Source organism: Hyperolius riggenbachi, chromosome 10, assembly GCF_040937935.1.
Source record: "Hyperolius riggenbachi isolate aHypRig1 chromosome 10, aHypRig1.pri, whole genome shotgun sequence".
NCBI lineage: Eukaryota > Metazoa > Chordata > Amphibia > Anura > Hyperoliidae > Hyperolius > Hyperolius riggenbachi.
This window is the reverse complement of record NC_090655.1, coordinates 69,281,336-69,307,493: the sequence shown is the minus strand read 5'-3', so window position 1 is coordinate 69,307,493 and position 26,158 is coordinate 69,281,336. Positions and strand designations below refer to the sequence as shown.

Genomic DNA, 26,158 nt, shown 5'->3' with positions numbered 1-26,158 from the left:
TCGAGCGCGAACTTCCGCAAAAGTTCAGTTTCACGCGAACTTCGCAAACTGCAATAGACTTCAATGGGGTGGCGAACTTTGAAAATTAGAAACATTTATGCTGGCCACAAAAGTGATGGAAAAGATGTTTCAAGGTGTCTAACACCTGGAGGGAGGCATGGCGGAGTGGGAAACACGCCAAAAGTCTCAGGGAAAAATCAGGATTTGATGCACAGCAGCGTTTTAAGGGCATAAATCACATTGAATGCTAAATTGGAGGCTTAAAGTGCTTTAAAACATCATGCATGTGTATACATCAATCAGTTAGTGTAATTAGTGTACTGCTTCACACTGACAGACCAAACTCACTATGTAACGCACCGCAAACAGCTGTTTGTGTAGTGACAGCCGTGCTAGACTGGTGTGCGCCGTGGCGAGAGTGCAGGCGATAGCGGTTTCCAAGCCCATATGGTCGCCGGGCTGAGGTAGCCAGTGGTGCTCAAATACCCCTTTTTAAAATTCGAGTTTGGTCGAATTCGAATAGTAAATTATTCGAGGTCAGTCGAATATTCGAGTCGAATAAATTTTACTATTCGATTCGACCTCGGACTTCGAGCTCACTATTCGAGTCGGTATTCGAGCTCATTATTCGAGCTGACTATTCGAATTGGCCTTAAATAGCTTCCCAACACTTGTTTTGAGGGTGAATGATGCAAGAAACATATTTTTTTCCAAGTAACAACAGCAAGTGATTATGTGGGGATGTTCCTTTAAAAAAAAAAGGTGAAAAGAGAAGTTGTGTCCAGAATTTTGTTCAGTACTGTATATACTTCTTCTTCTTCTTCTTTATCTTCTATATCTTCTTCTTCTTCTTCTATATTGTCTTCTTCTTCTTCTTCTTCTTCTTCTTCTTCTTCTTCTTCTTCTTCTTCTTCCTCTTCTTCTTCTTCATCTTCATCTTCTTCATCTTCTTCTTCATCTTCTTCATCTTCTTCATCTTCATCTTCTTCATCTTCTTCTTCTTCATCTTCTTCATCTTCTTCTTCATCTTCTTCATCTTCATCTTCTTCATCTTCTTCATCTTCTTCTTCTTCTTCTTCTTCTTCATCTTCTTCTTCATCTTCTTCTTCTTCATCTTCTTCTATATCGTCTTCTTCTTCACTTATTTCTCTTTTCATTTTTTTTTTTTTTAAAGAAATGCAGCTATTTTTGAGCGTAACAACAAATAGCTGGTGGCGCACGCATGTTGGAAGCGCCATTGTATGTGCTCCCTGGCAGTGGAAACACAAAGACAGCAGGAGGTAAATTCAGCAGCAGGAGGAGGAGGATGAGTGTGTGGCAGCATGCAGTCAATGAGGCAGGCAGCGTGACATAATAGCCCTGGTACCTAGCGGTGATACCAGGGCTGTAAATAAACACAACAGGAGGTCCCAGACAGCGGTCGTGCAGCCCACATTGTGTCCAATACACAACTGGGACAACACAGTTTTCAACCCGGGCACCTCAGAAAAATTAAACCTTTTTTTGTAATGGTTTTGTAGTTTTGGTTTTACAACCAATTACACAGATATATAGCTATTTTTTGACGTAATAGCTGGTGGCAGAGTGGCAGCAGAAGGTAAACCTGTGTACCCTGGCGGTGGGAAACACAGACAGACAGCAGCAGCAGCAGGAGGAGGAATGGAGGAGTAATTATGTGAGCAGCTATTGTTTGACGTAATAGCTGGTGGCAGTGTGGCAGCAGAAGGTAATTCTGTGTACCCTGGCAGTGGGAAACACAGACAGACAGCAGCAGCAGGAGAAATGGAGGAGTAGTGTGAGTGTGGCAGCAGGTAGGCAGCGTGACATAATAGCCCTGGTACCTAGCGGTGATACCAGGCCGTAAATAAACACAACAGGAGGTCCCAGACAGCGGTCGTGCAGCCCACATTGTGTCCAATACACAACTGGGACAACACAGTTTTCAACCCGGGCACCTCAGAAAAATTAAACCTTTTTTTTTTTAATGGTTTTTTGGTTTTGTTTGTAAAAGAAATTACACAGATATATAGCTATTGTTTGACGTAATAGCTGGTGGCAGAGTGGCAGCAGAAGGTAAATCTGTGTACCCTGGCAGTCGGAAACACAGACAGACAGCAGCAGCAGCAGGAGGAATGGAGGAGTATTGTGAGCAGCTATTGTTTGACGTAATAGCTGGTGGCAGTGTGGCAGCAGAAGGTAATTCTGTGTACCCTAGCAGTGGGAAACACAGACAGACAGCAGCAGCAGGAGGAATGGAGGAGTAGTGTGAGTGTGGCAGCAGGTAGGCAGCGTGACATAATATCCCTGGTACCTAGCGGTGATACCAGGCCGTAAATAAACACAACAGGAGGTCCCAGACAGCGGTCGTGCAGCCCACATTGTGTCCAATACACAACTGGGACAACACAGTTTTCAACCCGGGCACCTCAGAAAAATTAAACCTTTTTTTTTTTAATGGTTTTTTGGTTTTGTTTGTAAAAGAAATTACACAGATATATAGCTATTGTTTGACGTAATAGCTGGTGGCAGAGTGGCAGCAGAAGGTAAATCTGTGTACCCTGGCAGTGGGAAACACAGATAGACAGCAGCAGCAGCAGGAGGAATGGAGGAGTATTGTGAGCAGCTATTGTTTGACGTAATAGCTGGTGGCAGTGTGGCAGCAGAAGGTAATTCTGTGTACCCTAGCAGTGGGAAACACAGACAGCAGCAGCAGGAGGAATGGAGGAGTAGTGTGAGTGTGGCAGCAGGTAGGCAGCGTGACATAATAGCCCTGGTACCTAGCGGTGATACCAGGCCGTAAATAAACACAACAGGAGGTCCCAGACAGCGGTCGTGCAGCCCACATTGTGTCCAATACACAACTGGGACAACACAGTTTTCAACCCGGGCACCTCAGAAAAATTAAACCTTTTTTTTTTTAATGGTTTTTTGGTTTTGTTTGTAAAAGAAATTACACAGATATATAGCTATTGTTTGACGTAATAGCTGGTGGCAGAGTGGCAGCAGAAGGTAAATCTGTGTACCCTGGCAGTGGGAAACACAGACAGACAGCAGCAGCAGCAGGAGGAATGGAGGAGTATTGTGAGCAGCTATTGTTTGACATAATAGCTGGTGGCAGTGTGGCAGCAGAAGGTAATTCTGTGTACCCTAGCAGTGGGAGACACAGACAGACAGCAGCAGCAGGAGGAATGGAGGAGTAGTGTGAGTGTGGCAGCAGGTAGGCAGCGTGACATAATAGCCCTGGTACCTAGCGGTGATACCAGGCCGTAAATAAACACAACAGGAGGTCCCAGACAGTGGTCGTGCAGCCCACATTGTGTCCAATACACAACTGGGACAACACAGATTTCAACCCGGGCACCTCAGAAAAATTAAACCTTTTTTTTTTTAATGGTTTTTTGGTTTTGTTTGTAAAAGAAATTACACAGATATATAGCTATTGTTTGACGTAATAGCTGGTGGCAGAGTGGCAGCAGAAGGTAAATCTGTGTACCCTGGCAGTGGGAAACACAGACAGACAGCAGCAGCAGCACACAGCAGCCCACTGTAGGTGTAAAATGTGTGGCTGCAGGCGACGTAATAGTCAAAGTGAACCAGGCTGGCTTAGTGAGCAGGAGCCAGGAGGTGGTAAAGGGTGGTAAGGCACATTAACGATGGTTCTTAGCCAGTTCATGTCCCCCTCTCGCCGACAACAGGGGCCAGGAACTCGCCTTCCACCCACGCCTGGTTCATCTTGAGAAACGTCAGTCTGTCCACAGACTTGTGAGACAGACGTGAGCGTTTCTCGGTGACCACGCCACCAGCTGCACTGAAGCAGCGCTCGGACAGCACGCTGGAAGGGGGGCAGGACAGCACTTCCAGGGCGTACTGCGCCAGCTCGCTCCAGATCTCCAGGCGCTTGACCCAATACTCCATGGGATCAACAGGGGCATCGCTGTCAAGCCCGCTGTAGGACCCCATGTAGTCAGCCACCATGCGGGTCAGGCGCTGGCTGTGACCGGAGGAGGATGCTGCTGCATGCACCTCCTCTCTAGTCACTGCTGCCGGAGCCTCTACAGTCCTGTAGAGCTCGTGGCTGAGAGACAGCAGGTCTGTGGGGCGCTTGCTGCTGCTGGATGCAGGCACCTGCTGCTGCCTCTGTGCTGGCTGCTGGACAGTGGGGGTGGAAGGCTGGGGGAAGGCTTCCTCCAAGTGCTCAACAAGGGCCTGCTGCAAGCTCCTTATTTGTTGCGCTGGGTCTCCTCCTGCAGGCGGCAGGAACTGGCTCAACTTCCCCTTGAGGCGTGGGTCCAACATCATGCTGATCCAGATGTCCTCCCTCTGCTTCATCTGGATCACCCTGGGGTCCCTGCGCAGGCACGTCAGCATGTGCGCTGCCATTGGGAAGAGGCGGGCCACGTCTGCTGGCACATCGACGGCAGTGCTGCTGTCCTCATCCTCCTCCTCTGCCTCGTCAGCCTCATCCTCTCTCCACCCCCGCAACAACTCAGCTGCACTGTGCTGCTCCCCCTCATCAGCAGCAAGGTCAGGGACCTCCACCAAGTCCTCCTCCTCCTCCCCCTCAGAGGTGGACTGTGCAGCTGCTTGCCGCTCCTGCTGGTCCAAGGCTGCCGCTCCCTGTTCCAGCAAAGCATCGAGGGCCCTGTTCAGCAGACAAACCAGGGGCACCCACTCGCAGACCATAGCATGGTCCCTGCTCACCATGTTGGTGGCCTGCAGAAAGGGAGCCAGCACTAAGCACACCTGCTGCATGTGCCTCCAGTCATCATCGGGGACGATGGACGGGATGTTGCTGGTCTTGTCCCTTCTCTGAGCGGCGGAAACAGTGGCCAGGGCAAGGTACTGGTTGACAGCGTGCTTCTGTTCAACCAGACGCTCCAACATCGCCAGGGTGGAGTTCCAGCGAGTCGGAACGTCAATGATCAGCCGATGGCGTGGCAGATCCAGCTCCTTTTGCACGTCTTCCAGGCTCGCACAGGCTGCAGCCGAGCGCCGGAAGTGACGCACAACGTTCCTTGCCGTTTCCAGCAGTTCGCCCATCCCCTGGTAGGTGCGCAGGAACTTCTGCACCACCAGGTTCAGCACGTGGGCAAGACAGGGGATGTGGGTCAGGTTTCCCCTGTCTATTGCGGCAACCAGATTGGCCCCATTGTCGGCCACCACCTCTCCGACTCTGAGGCCTCTGGGGGTCAGCCAAATCCTCTCCTGCTCCTGGAGTTTGGCCAACACATGGGTTGCCGTCAGCTTGGTCTTCCCAAGGCTGACCAAGTGCAGCAGCGCTTGGCAGTGGCGGGCCTTCACGCTGCTGCTGAGGCGGGGGGTTTGGCCAGGTGTGCCGGAGGATGGCAGAGGATCGGAGGAACCTGCTGCAGTTCCCCTGACCCTGCGGGGTGGCACCACCCACTGTGTTGCTGCTGCTGCTGTGCCCGCTGCTGCTCTCCCATCCTCACCCCCTTCCACCAAGCTGACCCAGTGGACAGTGAAGGACAGGTAGTGGCCTGTCCCGAAGCGGCTGCTCCAGGAGTCCATGGTGACATGGACCCTTTCACCAACCGCGTGCTCCAGCCCTCGCTCCACATTGGCCATCACAAAGCGGTGCAGTGCAGGAATGGCCTTGCGGGCAAAGAAGTGTCTGCTGGGGAGCTGCCAGTCTGGGGCTGCGCAAGCAAGCAGCGCACGAATGTAGCTCCCCTCCTGCACGAGTGTGTACGGCAGGAGTTGGGAGCACATGGCCCGTGCCAGCAAGCCGTTCAGCTGCCGCACGCGACGGCTGCTGGGAGGCAGAGCCCTAACCACCCCCTGGAAGGACTCGCTCAAAAGGCTCTGGCGTGGCCTTTTGCTGGCACGGGAATCAGCAGACACAGCGGAGGAGGCCACTGAGGACTGGCTGCCAGAACAGGCCTCAGTGTCGGCGGCTGGAGTTGCAGAGGGGGGAGGAGCAGTGCGTTTCCGCACTCCTGCTGGTGCTGCTGGAGGAGCAGGAGGGCGGGTGGCTGCTGTTGCTGCTGCTGCTGAAGGCTGTGCAGTGATGGGTGTGGTGCCACTGCCAGCACCAGATGCCTTCAGCCTCTGGAACTCCTCATGCTGGTGGAAATGTTTCGCAGCAAGGTGGTTGATGAGCGAGCTGGTGCTGAACTTTAAGGGGTCTGCACCTCTGCTCAACTTCCGCTGACAGTGGTTGCAAGTGGCGTACTTGCTGTACACTGTGGGCATTGTGAAAAAACGCCAGATTGGTGACAAAAACGACCCCCTACGGCATGGAACCGCTGCTGCCTGTCTCCCTGTGGTGGTTGGGGGGGGGGGCTTGGGTGCGGCTGGTGGTGGTACTGGCAGATGCTGCTGCTGCTGAGCCTGAGACACCAGCAGGCTGTGGGACCTGCCTACTGCTGCCAATGCTTGCAATGATGCGCCTCCTTGCAAGGCCCACAAGCGCATCCTCCTCCTCCTCCTCAGAGCTGCTGAGGACGACATCCCCTGGAGGTGGTGGCACCCAGTCTCTGTCTGTCACCATGTCATCATCATCCTCCCCCTCCTGAAACATGTCCTGCTGGGATGATGACCCCCCAAACTCCTCTCCTGATGCATGGATGGGCTGCTTGACTGTCGCCACAGTCTTGCTGTCCAATCCCTCATCCCCCAAAGTGCCCATCAGCATCTCCTCCTCAAAATCGCCAACAACAGCAGACAATACCCTGATGGTGCCTGGGGTAAAAATACTGCTGAGTGACAAGTCGCCAACTTGTGACGGTGAACTGGCCTCCTCCTCCCCCCCAGGCCCTGCTGGGCGGCTGCTGCGAACAGGGGTGGTGGTGGTGGTGGTGGTGGTGAGGGTGGAGGCCTCGGATGCAGAGCTGATGGCGGGCTGCTCATCCTCCGTCATGAGTTGCACCACAGTGTCTGCATCCTTTTCCTCAATGGGACGTTTCCGACCCGGCTGGAGGAAAATCGGAGCAGGTGCTACACGCTGCTGCTGCTGTGTCTCTGCAGCGTGAGTTGCAGATGCTCCTGCTGGGCGGCGCCCAAGGCGTCCACGGCCAGTGGCTATGGGAGGAATGTTAGCCACTGACGCTGCTGCTGCTGCTGCGGAACTGTGCATGGTGGCGCGGCCGCGGCCTGCCACAATGCTGCTCCCTCTCCTCCTGATTCCCTTGCTGCCCTTCCCCTTGCCCAAACCGCGCTGGCTGCCACTTCCAGACATCTTCGATGTTTTGGGCGTATAGACAAAAGTTTTTTAAAAGGGCGGGTGAAAAGTGGGGTACTTTAATGGAGTGGGTTGGTGGGTGAGGTGACTGAGTGAGTGTCCCTAGTACAGTAAGTAAGTAGTAACAGTCAGGAAGTACAACTAGCAGTTACAATAATCAATCAGTAATCAGAAGGAAATAGAGTGTGTGTTGTGTGTACACAGACAGTGAGTGCACACACGCAGGAGCTAGTAGCCTATGAACAGTGACTGAGTGTCCTAGACTCCTAGTACAGTAAGAGTAACAAGTAGTAACAGTAAGTACAACTAACTAATTACAATAATCAATCAGTAATCAGAAGGAAATAGAGTGTGTGTAGTGTGTACTCAGACAGTGAGTGCACACACGCAGGAGCTAGTAGCCTATGAACAGTGACTGAGTGTCCTAGACTCCTAGTACAGTAAGAGTAACAAGTAGTAACAGTAAGTACAACTAACTAATTACAATAATCAATCAGTAATCAGAAGGAAATAGAGTGTGTGTAGTGACTGTGTACACAGACAGTGAGTGCACACACGCAGGAGCTAGTAGCCTATGAACAGTGATTGAGTGTCCTAGACTCCTAGTACAGTAAGAGTAACAAGTAGTAACAGTAAGTAACTAACTAATTACAATAATCAATCACTAATCAGAAGGAAATAGAGTGTGTGTAGTGTGTACACAGACAGTGAGTGCACACACGCAGGAGCTAGTAGCCTATGAACAGTGACTGAGTGTCCTAGACTCCTAGTACAGTAAGAGTAACAAGTAGTAACAGTAAGTAACTAACTAATTACAATAATCAATCAGTAATCAGAAGGAAATAGCGTGTGTGTGGTGTGTACACAGACAGTGAGTGCACACACGCAGGAGCTAGTAGCCTATGAACAGTGACTGAGTGTCCTAGACTCCTAGTACAGTATGAGTAACAAGTAGTAACAGTAAGTAACTAACTAATTACAATAATCAATCACTAATCAGAAGGAAATAGAGTGTGTGTAGTGTGTACACAGACAGTGAGTGCACACACGCAGGAGCTAGTAGCCTATGAACAGTGACTGAGTGTCCTAGACTCCTAGTACAGTAAGAGTAACAAGTAGTAACAGTAAGTAACTAACTAATTACAATAATCAATCAGTAATCAGAAGGAAATAGAGTGTGTGTAGTGTGTACACAGACAGTGAGTGCACACACGCAGGAGCTAGTAGCCTATGAACAGTGACTGAGTGTCCTAGACTCCTAGTACAGTAAGAGTAACAAGTAGTAACAGTAAGTAACTAACTAATTACAATAATCAATCACTAATCAGAAGGAAATAGAGTGTGTGTAGTGTGTACACAGACAGTGAGTGCACACACGCAGGAGCTAGTAGCCTATGAACAGTGACTGAGTGTCCTAGACTCCTAGTACAGTAAGAGTAACAAGTAGTAACAGTAAGTAACTAACTAATTACAATAATCAATCAGTAATCAGAAGGAAATAGAGTGTGTGTAGTGTGTACACAGACAGTGAGTGCACACACGCAGGAGCTAGTAGCCTATGAACAGTGACTGAGTGTCCTAGACTCCTAGTACAGTAAGAGTAACAAGTAGTAACAGTAAGTAACTAACTAATTACAATAATCAATCACTAATCAGAAGGAAATAGAGTGTGTGTGTACAAGACAGTGAGTACACACACGCAGGAGCTAGTAGCCTTAGCCTTAGCCTATGAACAGTGACAGTGAGTGTCCTAGCCTAACTACAATACTAAATACAGAATCAATCAGTAGTAAAGGACAGCAGCAGAAATACTGGTATAGATGAGAGAAATATACTAACAGAGGACAGGAGAGAACAGCTGCCCACACAGGCAGGCCCTGAGGCCTAAAGCTGTGTAAGCCTGCAGCAGCTGTGTCTCTGTCTATGTAACACAAAAGCTACTAACTAAAATACAATGTCTATCTAACTAACAACAATATAGGTGTATATAGGAGGTGTATGTGAGCAAAAACGCTAGGTAAATGAACACAATAGAGCTCTTGCTAAGCCAAAGCACAAAGGAGCAACTCTCTCTCTGTACAAGTCTCAGGCAAGCACGGAGAAACCTAACATGGCGGCCGCTATTTATAGGGTAGGGGCTGGCCAGGGTCCCCCTCTGTGATTGGCTGCCGTCAGAGGGCCTGGGAGCCCTCTGATTGGCTCTAAGGACATCAATCTGGGCTATGACGCTATTCGAGCTCGGTACCGAGCTCGAATAGCGCCGTTTGCTCGAATAGCTTGAATAGTGAATGGGCTATTCGAGTGTACTCGAATACCCCATTCGAATAGCTCTAGCTATTCGGAGCTCGAATACCGAGCTCGAATAGCTGAGAAAGAGCTCGAATATTCGAGCTACTCGAATATTCGAGCTCTGCTGAGCACCACTGGAGGTAGCTCAATGATAGAAAACAGTGACTGTCCAGCTGATCAAATTTGGTCTGTCCGCAATGAAGCAACGGCCGTATTATCTTGGGTGAGCCCCCCCCCCGACACATTCATAAAGCCGGCGGTCATTTAGGCAGGCATGTACGTACACCAGAAAAATTGTTATTGGCAGGCCTTAAAAATTCAGGAATCCGCCTGGAGTCCTGGACCCTGTTGGTGGTGGCAGAGAAGGCAGTCAAGCGGCCTGCAGGCAGAGATGCTGTGTGGGGACTGGCAGTGGCGGCGCCAGGGGGGGTGCTTGGGGGTGCTCAAGCAGCCCCTAAATTTGTCCAAGCACCCCCAAAGCACCCCCTGGCGTGAACTGACTTCAGGCGTCTAAGAGACGCCGAGTCAGTTCAAAGCGGCAGCCCGAAGCAGCAGAACAGGGCTACGGTAAGATGGAGTCTGCAGTGCAGGGCTTCGGGCGGCCATTTTCCCGTAGCCCTGTTCGCCGGGTAATGCAGGCTGCAGGCAGGAAGTCACGTGAAGGAAGAGGATCGTGGGAGCTGCGCGCCACAAGGAGGTCGGGACAGGGGGTCTTCTGACTGTAGGTGAGTAAATGGGCTTTTTCAGGTGGTGCTGCTGATTGTGGTCAGAACTGCTGAGCATTGTGCATATTGTGGTCAGATCTGCTGAGGATTGTGCATATTGGGGTCAGATCTGCTGAGCATTGTGCATATTGAGGTCAGATCTGCTGAGGATTGTGCATATTGGGGTCAGATCTGCTGTGGATTGTGCATATTGGGGTCAGATCTGCTGAGGATTGTGCATATTGGGGTCATATCTGATAACGGTTGTGCATATTGGGGTCATATCTAATAACGGTTGTGCATATTGGGGTCATATCTGATAACAGTTGTGCATATTGGGGTCATATCTGATAACGGTTGTGCATATTGGGGTCATATCTAATAACGGTTGTGCATATTGGGGTCATATCTGATAACGGTTGTGCATATTGGGGTCATATCTGATAACGGTTGTGCATATTGGGGTCATATCTGATAACGATTGTGCATATTGGGGTCATATCTGATAAGGATTGTGCATATTGGGGTCATATCTGATAAGGATTGTGCATATTGGGGTCATATCTGATAAGGATTGTGCGTATTGGGGTCATATCTGATAAGGATTGTGCATATTGGGGTCATATCTGATAACGATTGTGCATATTGGGGTTATTGAACGTGTTTTTTGTTCAAATCTGCTCACATTACGTGTATTTTCTTGAGAAAACCTGCACAATTATGTGAATTTTCTGGGGAAAAGGTCACCAAAACTTGGGCCCTCTGTCTTTACGTTGCACTTTTAAAGGGAACCCGAGGTGAGAATAATATTGAGGCTGCCATATTGATCTCCTTTTAAGCAATACCAGCTACCTGGCTGCTGTGTTTGTCCTCTGCCTCTAATTCTTTCAACCATAGACCCTGAACAAGCATGCAGCAGGTCAGGGGTTTCTGACAATATTGTCAGAACTGACAAGATTAGCTGCATGCTTGTTTCTGGTGTAATTCAGTTCACTACTGCAGCCAAATAGATCAGCAGGGCTGCCAGGCAACTAGAATTGTTTAAAAGGAAATAAATATGGCAGCCTCCATATCACTCTCACCCTGGGTTCACTTTAAATTAGTTAGCCCCGCCCTCATCTGGTCATGACCACGCCCATTCTCCATGTTGTAGCCACACCCATTTTTTTCCGCGGCGTGCAGGTCGTCAGCTACCCCGGAAATTGGTCCAGCACCTGCATAGCACCCCCTAAAAAAAAATCCTGGAGCCGCCACTGGGGACCGACTTAGTCTTGGAGCATGCAGTCACATGGCGTGCAGGCAGAGATGCTGTGTGCGGGGACTGACTTAGTCTTCGGGCAGGCAGTAGCCCTCCAGGATCCATGCCTCATTCATTTTGATAGGTGAAGTACTGAACACTTTTTTGACCTAAGCGACTTCTCTTCTCAGTGACAATGCCTCCAGCTGTGCTGAAGGTTCTTTCTGACAGGATGCTTGAGGCAGGGCAAGAAAGAAGTTGGATGGGAAATTGTGACAGCTCTGGCCACAGGTCAAGCCTGCACACCCAGTAGTTCAGGGGTTCATCGCTGTTGTCTACATCCGCAGTTAAGGCCAGGTAGTCTGCTACCTGCCAGTCGAGGCGTTGGAGGCAAGACATATCTAAGATGGCGTGACACCGTCGTACCTGGCATGCAGCATAGGCCATGGGGAGCTGGGGCTGTGTAGCTGGAGAGGAGATTGCAGCACCAGTAAAGTAGCACTGCCACTCAGCCAAGGAGGAGGAGAACGACAGCGAAGAGGATGTAGCAGGAGGAGATGGAGAGGAGGTGGCAGCAGGCCTGCCTGCAAGCCATGGAGGTGTCACAACTAGGTCCGCTGCACAACAACGTACTCCCTACTTGCCAGCAGTCACCAGGTTGACCCAATAGGTTGTGTAAGTAATGTTCCTGCCCTGACCGTGCTTTGCAGACCAGGCATCCGTGGTCAGATGGACCCTTGACCCAACGCTGTGTGCCAGAGATAACACTACTTCCCTTTCAACTTTAGGGTACAGTTTGGGTATCGCCTTTTTTGAGAAATAATTGCGGCCTGGTATCTTCCACTGTGGTGTCCCAATCGCCACAAATTTTCGGAAGGCCTCAGAGTCCACCAGCTGGTATGGTAACAGCTGGCGAGCTAACAGTTCCTCCAAGCCAGCTGTCAGACGCTGAGCAAGGGGGTGACTGGCAGATATTGTCTTCCGCTCAAAGATTTCCCTCACGGACACCTGGCTCCTGCTGTGTGCAGAGGAGCAGGAATCGCTCAAAATGAGAGGCAGAGTGGAGGAGGGTGACTGTGAAAGTCCAAGGGAGAAAGCGGCTGAAGATAATGCACCTGAAGGTGGAAGAGGAGAAGGAGGGTGGCTTTGCTTTTGTGTGCTGCTTTTCCTCAGGTTGTCTTCCCATTGCAGTTGTGCTTTTTCTTCATGTGCTTTTTCTTCACGAAGGTAAGGCAGTTGTCCCTACGTGGGTGTTGGCCTTTCCACGGCTCAATTTTTGGTGGCTGAGAGCACAGATGGCATTGCTCTCATCTGAGGCAGACACACAAAAAATGTCCACACCGCTGAGCCCTGGGGTGATGGCACTATGGTGTTGGCTGGCTGTCCATGGGTGGCTATACATGGCGCCGGACACTGCCACCAGCTGTTTCTGACAATGAGCTCCCCCTGCTTATTTCAGCAACTTGTCTCCTCCTACTCCTCTCTGACTCCCCCTCTGAACTGTCCCCCTGTTCATCTCCTCTATTGGGAACCCACATGACATCCATATCATCATCATCATCATCATCATCATCATCATCCTCCTCCCCATCTTCACTTGTGTCAGACACCTCCAAAACTGCACCAACAGCAGGTACTTCATCATCCTCCTCCTCAAACCTTACGTCCATAGCGCCGCCTAACTCAGACATATGAGGTGGTGTAACTTGCTTAGTGCCTTCATCTTGTTGTAACAATAATGGCTGTGAATCAGTTAAATCCCCACCAAATAACTCCTGCGAAGTGTCAAATGTAGCGGATGTGGTGCTTGTAGTAGCACTGGTGGCTGCGGAAGATGAGGTGTTCTGTGTTAAATAGTCAACTACGCCCTGACAATCTTGGGAGTTGATGGCACATGCCTTATTCTGAGCACTGTACTTTGGTCCAGGGCCGCACAAAATCACATCAGCACAACCTCGAACAGACTTGCCGGGTGGCCTGCCTCTGGGTCTGCCTCTGCCTGTTTTGTTCATATCAGGGGGGATGAAGTGAAAGGTATACACTGACTTGACTATTATAATGTGCAGTCACACAGGTGCAGTGAAATGTGTGCAGTGACTGGTATTACAATACAATGTGCAGCTGCCATACAGGTGCAGTTAACAGGTATGCACGGACTGGTATATAAAACAGTGTGCGGTCATACAGGTGCAGTAAACAGGTATGCAGTGACTGGTATTACAAATGTGCAGCTGTCACACACACAGGTGCAGTGAACAGTTATGCCTCGACTGGTATATAACACTGCGTGCTGTCACGCAGGTGCACTGAACAGGTATGCAGTGACTGGTATTACAAATGTGCAGCTGTCACACACACAGGTGCAGTGAGCAGGTATGCAGCAACAGGTATATAACACTGCGTGCTGTCACGCAGGTGCACTGAACAGGTATGCAGTGACTGGTATTACAAATGTGCAGCTGTCACACACACGGGTGCAGTGAACAGTTATGCAGTGACTGGTATATAACACTGCGTGCTGTCACGCAGGTGCACTGAACAGGTATGCAGTGACTGGTATATAATATACCGTGTTTCCCTGAAAATAAGACACTGTCGTATATATATTTTTGCTCCAAAAGATGTGCTAGGGCTTATTTTCAGGGGATGTCTTATTTTGGGGGGAAACACTGGGAAACAAAAAATGTGTATATAGCACGCCATGCTGAAACACAAGCAGCATGCACAGAGCTTGTAGTTTGCAGACATTGGCTCTCACTTATAAGAAACTGATTCTGCTGCTCATGTGGGTTAAGGGGTCCATACACTTATACTATTTCCCGCCGATATACAGCAGATTCGATCACTGTGATCAAATCTGCTATGAAATCGTTGCGCAAACGCTGACCGAACAATCAATTTCCATCCAAAATCGATCGTTCCCATCAATTTGTCCGCGCGGAAGATTTTGCTCGATCGCCAGTGGGTCGGGAGTGTCATTTAAAAGTCCAACGACCGACGCCAGCGATAATACATTATTTGTTCTGCCGATGCCTGTCCCCGCTCTCTCTTCTCCGCGCTCGGCCCCAGGGCTCCGGCTGGCTTCACTTACTTCCTGTAGGGTGAAGTTTAATTAAACAGTAGAGCACCCTCTACTGTTTAAACTTCCCCGGCAGGAAGTAAAGTGAAGCTGGAGCCGAGCGCAGAGAAGAGGCAGCAGAGACTCCACAGATTGTGAATCGGTTTCATAGTGGAATCGATTCAAAATCTGTTTGCCGTGTAGGCAGCCAATAGATCCCTCTTTGATCAGATTTGATCACAGAAGGATCTATCTGCTGGTCGATCTGGTGGCATCGACCAGTGTATGGCAGCCTTAAGAGTCTATTTCTTGCAGGCAGAAAACTCTGTCATGCTTCCCAGAGCTATGATAGGATAATTGGTGTGTCCTGGGAAGAGGTAAAGTGCTGCGGATGCTTATCAAGACAGATCAGGAGGGCTGGCTCCAACAAAAACACAAATTGCCTGCCAAGATATATAGGACTGTAGAACTCACATTATACTGCTGCTCTCCTGTATCCAGGCTTTGTATGGAGCGGGACTTGGACTTGCCGGTGTCATTCTAGGGCTTACATTCGGGGAATGTCTTATATTTCAAGCATGCTAGGAATTCCTGCTACTGCTAGGGCTTATTCTCGGGATGTCTTACTTTAGGGGAGACATGGTAACACTGAATGCGGTCACACAGGTGCAGTGAACAGGTATGCAGTGACTGGTATTACAAATGTGCAGCTGTCACACACACAGCTACCGTGAACAGGTATGTAATGACTGGTATGTAATATAACACTGCGTGCTGTCACGCAGGTGCACTGAACAGGTATGCAGTGACTGGTATCAATACAATGTGCAGCTGTCTCACACACAGGTACCGTGAAAATGTAGTCACTGAATGTGCTGGGCCTTGCACAGTATAGCAATTAGTAAGGGCCAGCTGCCCGCGACTGACAGAGCTGTATATGCCGCGTCAGTGGGCCTCACAAAAAAAAAAACACATCAAAAGAACATTCGCTCTCAAAAGAGCTGTTTTGGGGGTGCTTATTAACAATAAGTGGGGGGGGGGGGGGGGGGGGGCTCCAGGAGGGAGTGCAGCCTGATCGGCTACCATGTGTCTGCTGACTGTGATGTAAAGGGTCAAAGTTTAGACTAAAGATGTAGTATAGGGGGCTGGTCGAACTCGCATATAATTTGCGGTTCACTGTGAACGCGAACCAGCGATGTTCGCGTAAATCGGTTCACCGGCGAACCTTTCGTGCCATCTCTACATGGGACTCAGAATGACTAGGAGCTGAAGGAGCTGTGGGCGAGGCTTGTTTTGTTTATAGGGAATCAGGGTAATAAAAAAAAATATTTGGCTTGAGAATGCCCTATAATCTATATGCAAGAGACACAATTATGCAATGAGTAAAAGAGTAAAAGTTTATCTCGGATCCACTTCAAGGTTTTCTCCTTAGTTTTCCCCTAGATGATATTTTCACAAATTGTCAATAAAATGCCTTTTAACCACTCTGCAACCACCTAACGCCAATCAGTGGCCGCAGAGAAGCTTCCCCAGGACTGCCTAACGCTGATTTGCGTCAAGTCCAGGGGGTGGAGATTAGCAGAGAATGCTCACACACATGCGTGATCGTTCCCTACCAAGACACGGAGCGAAGATCCGTGATCAGCATGCTAGCCAGGATCGCGGCTAGCAGACTGTTAGAGAAAGAAAACAGACGTTATTTATATGTACAGCCCTGTGATCTCCTGCAGCGCTGTACGGGGACAGCTCTGTCACTGAGCTGTCCCCATGTGTGGCTCACAAGATGATCGCCTCTCATAGGCTAATGTCTATGAGAGGCGATCATACTGATTGTCTATCCGGGTGTCTGGAGGGATGCTGGGAATAAAAACTTAAAGTAAAATAAACAATTTTATTAAAATAAATAAAAAATAAAATTAATTAAAAAAAGACAGAAAGGAAAAGACAGAAAGGTTGCAGCAGCAATCAGATGCCACCCAAAAGAAAGCTCTCTTGGTGGCAAAAAAAAAGAGAGCAGATTCATTTGTGTGCCACCTTGTATGGCCCTGCAGCGAACTGTTAAAGCTGCAAGGGGCTGAATTTTAAAAAATAGGCTGGTCACTAGGAGGGTGTAAGCCTGTGAACCTCAAGTGGTTAAACCACCTGCAAGCAAGAAAATACTAACCTGTTGCTGTTCGGGGACACAGATTCTACGTCCTAATTAGTGCTGCTGTATGGTCCAGGATGTACAATCTATGTCCTGCATAAAAAACAGCCACCTGTTGCTGCGAGTGCACGTGTGCGTTCCCACGCGTGCACGTGATCGTGCGCTACTGCACGTGCATGCTCCTACGAGTGACCATGCACAGTCTTGTGAATGATTGTTGCTAGCTAATAATAATCATTCAATAAAGTTAGGGGGGAAAAGTTGTAAAAGTCCCAATAAAATAAAAATTGTTTGTTTTTGTTTTTTTAATTTTTAACCCCAGCCTAGTCTATTAACCCTTTTTTACCAGTTCAATACCTATACCTGCTTATAAACTTTTAATGACTGCCGCCAGTAACAATCAGATGCGATCACTAGGGTAAAAGTTTCAAGCCCTAATGCACTACAGATGTATCGCTCTGCAGTTGCCTAGCGATGCATCTATACAGCAGTATGGCCTCTGAACTGTCACCCTAGCAATCGCATTCGATCGCCACAGACACGCAGCCTGGGGATAACGGTCTGCCACATGAGCAGCTAGAAGTAAAATTTAGCATATGGGGTATTGTTTTAATAAAGAAGGGCAAAATAATTCATTTTTATGTGTTTTATAATGTCATGTGAAAATTAGGAAGGGTGAAAAATGAAAAAATGGGAATTTGTAACATTTACGTCTAATTTTTCCCCATAAAATGACTATAAAATAAAATAAAATAGATTTCAGAGAAAAATATTACCTAAAGAAAGCCTAGATTGTACTAAAAAGAACAAGATATATATCACTAAGATAGAATACTTAAAAAGTTACAGCTGTATCAAAACGACACAGCTAAAGTGTCAAAAAGGTCAGAAACCTTAAAGTGGTCTGAAAGTCAACATTTCTACTTTGCCCTAAAAGATTCTTTACAGCTTTAAAGCTACTATCCCAGAAAAAAATTGTCGCAGAACATCATTAAAACAGTTAAACACAGCACCTTGTCCTGCTATGCAAAGGCTATTCAGCTTCAAATCCGCATCCACATTAGAGATAACAGTATCTTTATTCACATTCCAATGCTGTTACGTTGTGTGTAAACAACTGAAAAAACTCTCTGAGAAGCTCTCTGTGCTTCAGACATACACACAGTTCACTAGATTTTAATATATAATAAAAAGCAGCTGGAATAAAATGCAATGACAGCTTTCAGGGCAAGATAAACTGCACTTTGGAAACTTGTAATTTGTAGAGAGACAATAAAACTTGTGCACAAAAGCAAATATGATAACTGTATGAGTAATAAAAAGTAGGAAAATACATTTTTATTGAATGTTATGTCAGAGTTTCAGATCACTTTAACAAGGGGTAAAAACTGTGGAATGCAAACCAGTTAATTTTAACAGTATCTTTTCAGATTTTAGTAGTTTTTAAATTATAGAGTGCTGGAAACTTCTTCAAAAAAGGAGATTAGAAATTATCTCCTAGGAGAAAAAGTTAAGTACATATGGGCCTTGGTGACATAAAATAAAAACAGTAAAGATTATCTGTATCTTTGCAACCACATTCATGTGGTCCAGAACCAACCCAAATGCCAGTTGGCACGTTTGGCACCAATGTACTAGTAAGCATGAGCCTCATAAAGTGACACCTACCAAGAGGGCCAATGGATATGGCGTCTGTGTGAATGGCATCAACAAACAGCGCATCTGTCAGGTCCAGGCACACCTCTGGCGGGGTGCGGGAAAAGTACGGCCCAGCCGGATCCAAACCTGAAAGACATTACCAGGGTTTTAGGGATGCTCATTTGTATTTTGTGGAATTGAAATTTCTGCATATCTGATCGGAAATCGACATTTCCAATCAGAATTCCGCGGAAGTCCGATTTACCGCAACTTGGTAATTCTAACCCAGTCACAGAACTTTGAAGCATTGGACCAATCAGAGAATGCTGAATTTTTCTTCAAACATTGCATTACTGCAGTAATTTTAGACCAATTACAAGATTCAGTTTTTCTGATTTTTATGTTTTTATTTTTTTGCATTCTTTGATGAAATCGACAGACAGCAATCCTATTTAAAACTTAGTAGTTGAAGAATTGGAACAAATAATGGCTAAACCGAAGTGAAATGCAATTGCATATATAGGCCCTGATTCACAAAGCGGTGATAACTCAGTTATCACGCCTAAAAGACTTTAGGCGTGATAAGCCGTGCAAAGCTGAGTTATCACCGATTTGTGCTGCTCTTCGCGCGAACGAAGCATGGTACATTGTGCGCGCAAAACTTTGCGCGCGGGAGATCGCGCGAGTTTCTTTTTATCACGCCTAAACTGAGTTTAGGCGTGATAAAGGGCTTTTCACAGGCGTGCAAACACTTTGCACCGCTTTGTGAATCAAGCCCATTATGTGTAACTGATCCGTACCATTTACCCCCCTGGGGCAGCACAGTAACTTAGTAACCATACCTTGCAACAATAAAGCCTTGTACACACATATGAGGCAGGAATTGGAACTTGATCCAGTGGCGTCGCTAGGGGGGTGCGGTAGGTGCGGATTGCACCAGGTGTCACCCATAGGGGGGGGGGGGTGACACCAAGCTCCAGGCTAAAAGAGAGTGGAGAGGGCTATGTAAATACAGACCAGGCTAGTACCTGATGTACTTCTCCCTCCTGCTCTTCTCCCTTCTGGCTGCTCAGTGTTGAGCCGATAACGGAGTTCAGAGGCAGTGGCGTAGCTACAAACCTCTGGGCCCCGATGCTAGATAGATAGGTGCCCCCAGTACAGGTTAGCTAGGTGGGTGCCTCTAATATAGGTAGCCAGAATAGTTGCCCCCAGCGTAAGTTAGATAGGTAGGTGCCCCCAGTATAGGTTAGTTAGGTAGGTGCCCCCCAGTATAAACTAGATTAGGTGGGTGCCCCCCAGTATAGGTTAGATTAGGTAGGTGCCCCCCAGTATAGGTTAGATTAGGTAGCTGCCCCCCAGGATAGATTAGGTAGCTGCCCCCAGGATAGATTAGGTAGGTGCCCCCCAGTATAGGTTAGATTAGGTAGCTGCCCCCCAGGATAGATTAGGCAGCTGCCCCCCAGGATAGATTAGGTAGCTGCCCCCCAGGATAGATTAGGTAGCTGCCCCCAGGATAGATTAGGTAGGTGCCCCCCAGTATAGGTTAGATTAGGTAGGTGCCCCCCAGGATTAGGTTAGATTGGGTAGCTGCCCCCCAGGATAGATTAGGTAGCTGCCCCCCAGGATAGATTAGGTAGCTGCCCCCGAGGATAGATTAGGTAGCTTCCCCCCAGGATAGATTAGGTAGCTGCCCCCCAGGATTAGGTTAGATTAGGTAGCTGCCCCCCAGGATAGATTAGGTAGCTGCTCCCCAGGATAGATTAGGTAGCTGCCCCCAGGATAGATTAGGTAGGTGCCCCCAGGATAGATTAGGTAGGTGCCACCCAGTATAGGTTAGATTAGGTAGCTGCCCCCCAGGATAGATTAGGTAGCTGCCCCCCAGGATAGATTAGGTAGGTGCCCCCCAGGATAGATTAGGTAGCTGCCCCCCAGGATAGATTAGGTAGCTGCCCCCCAGGATTAGGTTAGATTAGGTAGCTGCCCCCCAGGATAGATTAGATAGCTGCCCCCCAGGTTAGATTAGGTAGGTGCCCCCAGTATAGGTTAGATTAGGTAGGTGCCCCCCAGGATAGATTAGGTAGCTGCCCCCCAGGATAGATTAGGTAGCTGCCCCCCAGGATTAGGTTAGATTAGGTAGCTGCCCCCCAGGATAGATTAGGTAGCTGCCCCCCAGGATAGGGCAGGTAGGTAGGTGCCCCGTCCCCATAATGGAGGGGGGGGGGGGCGCAGCCGCGGGGAGGGCAGCCCGACCTCTCCCTCCCTTCCTCTCCCCGGGCCCCCCCCCCTCAGATGCAGAGTGAGCGGCTCACGGAAGCGCTGTAGGCAGAACTCACCTCCGTCCCTGGTTCCACTCGCCGCTGATCTTCTCCTCTCTTGCTGGCTCTGCATAGATGCTGTTACACACGCAGCTTCCTGTTTAGCCGGAAGCTGCGTGTGTAACAGCATCTATGCAGAGCCAGCCAGAGAGGAGATCAGCGGCGAGTGGAACGCAGGGAGGTGAGTTCTACCTACAGCGCTTCCGTGAGCCGCTCACTCTGCATCTGAGGGGGGGGCCCCGGGGAGAGGAAGGGAGGGAGAGGTCGGGCTGCCCTCCCCGCGGCTGCGGCTCCCCCCTACCAGCGCGCATGGGCCGCATGGCCCTCCAAACGGAGATGGGCCCCTGGGCCCCTCCCCCGCCTCCTCTGGAGCCGGGCCCGGTCGCCAAGGCGACCGCTGCGACCACGGGCCCTACGCCCTTGTTCAGAGGCTACCAGGTCCACATGATAATCATCTTAACATCTCCCTATAGTAAGCAATGTTACTACCTGGTGAACTTGGAGTGTTATGGGGTATGATGGGGTGAAACTATGAGTTTCTGCAGGGGTCACACCAGTCCTAGTGACACCTCTGGGGTGACAAAAATCGGTATTTGTATGGAGAGCTTTTGCCTGACTCAGGTAATAAAATTAAGGCTAACTAGTTTAGCAATGATAGGAACCAAATGTAAACATTGCAAACAGGACACGTAGTGGAGGATCCATGTGGCGGAGGAGGACCGCAAGGGACTGATCAGCCTGAAGGGGGCTGGAGGAAGCCCCGGGTATGTATAAATGTCTTCTTTTAATTAATCTCAGGTTTGTTTTAAGCTATGTACCCACCTGAAGACACACTGAGGAATCAGCTGCTGAACAATCGTTCCCTGATTTATTTTCAGTGGTCACGTAAACTACGAGCAAACGTTAAGGTGCGAATGATCGCTTGAACAATTGTGGTAATTTATGCAAGCGGCAGGTCCAATCTGAAAGTTAATTTGTCTAGTGATCTGTCATCACAGTCTTAAAATGTGAAAGATCGCTGAGGGTGGTCACAAACAAACATCATTTAACAAATTTTTGTTAAACAATGTTACCCGGTATCACGAAAACTATGGTTCTTCACAAAGAAAGAATTGGAAAAATCACATGGTGGCCATGGACCTTTAGTGTCAGGAGGAACCATGCACAACCTTCTCCTGCCTGCTGGTGACAGTATTTTTGCATGGACTGCAAAGACTTTCATTGTGCCACCAGCAGAGGGCTCTGTGGCCATTGAGCATCCCTGATTTTCTGTAATTCATCACATGCATCCTGCTATCACATGGACTAGTGATGGGAATTCCGGCTCTTTTCAGAGAATCGGCTCTTCTGAATCGGCTCCCAGTAAAGAGCCGGCTCTTACGGCTCTGAATCGGCTCTTCATTAAATATCACTAGACACCACTCAGAATCGGATTAAAAGCCCCGCCCCATCTCCATGACAACTCCAGACTGCTTCTCTGACTGGTCTTGCTACTGCTCTGCTCCGCCCCAAACACTCCTACAAGCTGCAAGAGGAGGACTACTTCTCCCAGAATGCCTCAGCGCCCTTTATTACGGAGCAAAGCAGAGCTAAAAGGGGCGGCTGAGGCATCAGCTCTTCTCAGAGTGAGCATCGGCTCCTCTGATTCACTTCAAAGAGCCGGCTCTTAGAGCCGGCTCGTTCCCGAACGACCCATCACTAACATGGACTATGCCTCCTGCTCCAGCCAGTGCCAGAACTTTGTGCCTCCAGGCCTGAGCTTCTGAACATCCTGTTCCTATTCCTGTCCCATGTCCTGAACCTTGTATTTGCCTTCCTGTTGTTAATTTTGCCTTATCCTTTGTCCTGCACTGATTACCTGTTACTGACCTTCCTCTCCTGTTGAATCTGATATTCCACCTGATCATTTGGTACCACGTATGATTGTTTATATTTGCATGTTATGTTTTTACATATCCTCTGTATATATTACAATGTACTTTGCTAGATAATAAGGGTGTTGTATATACTCATTCCTTGTTGTCCGTATATAAGGCTTTATTCACAAAGCCGTGATAAATTATATCCCGGCTGTGATATGCTTAGCGCGCTGGTTAGCGCACGTATAGGTTTGCGTGCATAATGGTAGCGCACATTAACTTACCCGTCCACGGGCTAAAATATCGGTTAGCATGTGAACAGTGAACGGGGAAAGTTAATGCATGTAAACCTTTACTTTTATGCACGCAAACCTGTACATGCGCTTACCCGCGCGCTTTGTCACGGCTTTGTGAATCAAGCCCATAGTGTGCTATTCATGTGGCTTGCATCATATTTGCATTGTATATATTTGTCACTACATTCCCGGTTTGTCTGTATATAGCATGCTGTGCATGTGGTTTGCATTGTATATATTTGTCACTGCATTCCCGGATTGTCTGTATTTAGCATGCAGTGCATGTGGTTTCCATCATATTTGCATTGTCGTATGCACTATCTGGTCATGATAAAACCTTCTTTGCACCTTACTCCTTGGTCCAGTATTGGTATTGCTGCATAATGTGGTCAAAGCCTGTTTCTCCATATAGGCTTGTGACAGTTACTTAACTGCATAGCCCCCAACCGTCCCATTTTCATCAGGACGGTCCCAATTTTGGGGGGCCCTCCCGCTATCCCGCGCTGCCCCCCCCCCCCCCTTGGTCCCGGCCGCTGGGGAGAGAGGGGGGAAAAATGATAGGCACCAGCCCCGGGGATGTGGCATGGATGGCCACCATTACATTTCTCCCTCCCTTCCTCCCAATGTGTGTAAAGTTACAGAGGCGGAGTATCTCACAGCTCAGGCACCTGTTGAGGCACCCAGAGGTGCCAAGCTATCATTGGACTCAGAGCTGTGAGATACTTCGGTTATTCATTGCCTGATGAAGCGGGATGTTGCCCGTGAAATGCGTTGCATTACTGTGTAGGAGTATGTGAATAAATTGCTTTTTCTTCAATCAACAGCATTTTGGTCTGTTTGTGTGTGGACGGTCCACCACCGCCACCAAAACCTTTTTAAACCTTTTACTTAATTTTATCCTATTGGCGCCTCTGTATCTTTACACATCAAGTTTACCACCCTTGGTGGAAGGGTGACACACCCTCCTTTCTTCTGTCTACAGAGAGCGACATCTTAGTCCTGAGTGGGGTCAGGCCTAATCTCCCCACCTGCCTATACAGTGGTTGCCTTGGAGCAACCCAGGTTTGTAAGTATAATACTTACGATTTAAATTTCTTCTGTTTTTACATAATATACTACACTATATTGGGCTCTCGGTCTCCATTTCCTTCCTCCTAATGTGCCCCCAGTGTCAGTGGATTGACCATTAGTAATTACATATGGGCGTGATCGTGAACATTTACGCAAAATTTGGCGTAATCATAATTAGCTGATTACGATTATCACTACAGTGCCCCTCCCATTCCACGTGCAGCCCCCTCTTTCATGTGTTTCATCCATGTAGTACAATAGTAGCCCCTCTCTTTCATTAACCTCCTTGCCGGTTATCCCGAGCTCAGCTCGGGGTAACCTGCGCAGGAGGATTTCTCAGGCCCCGCTGGGCCGATTTGCACAATATTTTTTTTTATTGCACGCAGCTAGCACTTTGCTAGCACTTTGCTAGCTGCGTGCATGTCTCGCTCGCCCCCCTCCAGACCCCTTGCGCAGCCTGGCCAATCAGTGCCAGGCAGCGCTGAGGGGTGGATCGTGATTCCCTGTGACGTCTATGACGTCGGTGACGTCATCCCGCCCCGTCGCCATGCCGGAAATCCCGTTCTGAATAAGATTTCCTGTTTACTCTGATCGCCGGAGGCGATCGGAGTGGGTGGGGCGATACCGCTGCTCAGCGGCTATCATGTAGCGAGCCCTGGGCTCGCTACATGATTTAAAAAAAAAATTTAAAGTGCTGCGCTGCCCCCTTGCCGCGGTAATTGGACCGGCAAGGGGGTTAACAGCCCCCTTGATGTGTTGCTCTTCATTTTCAGCCTCTATTCATGTGTAGCAACTTCTCTTTCATTTTCAGGTGCCCTCCGTGGGCTGAAGCTGCCCAAGGCCCGGGGTCTTTGTTGCCTTTCCAGAAATCTGGCCCAGGTTTGTGGACTGTTCCACTGCTGTACAATACTGAATCCAGCAGTGGCTGGATAGCGTAATGGTTAAGGGCTCTGCCTCTGACACAGGCGACCTGGGTTCGAATCTCGGCTCTGTCTGCTCAATAAGCCACCACCTATTCAGTAGGAGATCTTGGGCAAGTTTTCCTAACACTGCTACTGCCTATAGAGCGTATCCTTGTGGCTGCAGCTCTGGCGCTTTGAGTCCGCCAGGAGAAAAGCACGATATAAATGTTCTGTCTTTGTTTGTTTGTTGTTTAAATTGCAACATTTTCAATAAAATACATCTGCTGAAAGAAAAAAACCTGTGCATGAAATTCAGACCTAAAGGACAACTGAAGCAAGAGTTATATGGAGGCTGCCATATGTATTTCCTTTTAAGCAATGCCAGTTGCCTGGCAGTCCTGCTGATCCTCTGCTTCTAATACTTTTAGCCATAAGCATGCAGCAGATCAGGTGTTTCTGACTTTATTGTCAGATCTGACAAGATTAGCTGCATGCTTGTTTCTGGTGTTATTCAAACACTACTGCAGACAAATACATCAGCAGGGCCGCCAGGCAACTGGTATTGTTTAATAGGAAATAAATATGGCAGCCTCCACATACCTCTCGCTACAGTTGTCCTTTAAATCCAGCAATTTTGCTTTAATCTTTTACAAGGTTGCATCAACAAACCTGTTATCTCATATTTATTTTGTATTTATTTCCCTGGGTTCATGCTCTTTATCCCCAGGGACTGACCAGCAGTGTCACATTGACACTGCATATTATCAGCTGTTCTTTACTGTGTAAACATCAACTCACCAGCAGCTACAGTTATGAAGAGTGTGTAAAGAGACATAGATAGCTGTGAAAGATAAAGAGAACAAAACAAAAAGTAGAAGCGGAACAGCACAGAGAGCACAATTATGTATGCAACATGGCCTGTATCCCTGGTATCCCTGTCCCTACTAACCAGAGAGCACAATTATGTATGCAACCGGGCTGGTATCCCTGGTATCCCTGTCCCTACTAACCAGAGAGCACAATTATGTATGCAACAGGGCCTGTATCCCTGGTATCCCTGTCCCTACTAACCAGAGAGCACAATTATGTATGCAACAGGGCCTGTATCCCTGGTATCCCTGTCCCTACTAAGCTCTTGAAAGATCTGTGCAAACCTCTTGTAATAGCCAGCAGGAGCAGGGTGTGGTGGTGATGTTTGGGAGGGTTACAATTCTGGGAGGAATAGTGAGCTCATTACAGGAGCACAGAGGTTAAAGCAGTGGCGGCACAACGCTGGGGCTTACCCAGGCTTCAGCCCCAGCTGTCACCTAATCAGCCCCCCCCCCAAAGTCCCCCCCCCCGCGCGTGGGCCGCCGCAAGTTCAGAGGAAAGGAAGGATAACGACTGGAGGAGGGTTGGCCTGGCTGCCGGTCACTCAGATCAGTCACCAAGCAACCCCGCCC

The 26,158-nt window shown here is 48.6% G+C and overlaps 1 protein-coding gene across 1 annotated transcript in view; it reads right to left on the bottom strand.

Annotated features, from left to right (window-relative positions):
* LOC137536619 (pancreatic lipase-related protein 2-like) overlaps positions 1-26,158 on the bottom strand; it is a 71,350-nt gene that overhangs the window by 20,721 nt on the left and 24,471 nt on the right. The window contains exon 6 of the mRNA XM_068258873.1: positions 18,304-18,420. Within this exon, the coding sequence (XP_068114974.1) occupies positions 18,304-18,420 (117 nt within the window). The remainder of the gene's footprint in view (positions 1-18,303; positions 18,421-26,158) is intronic.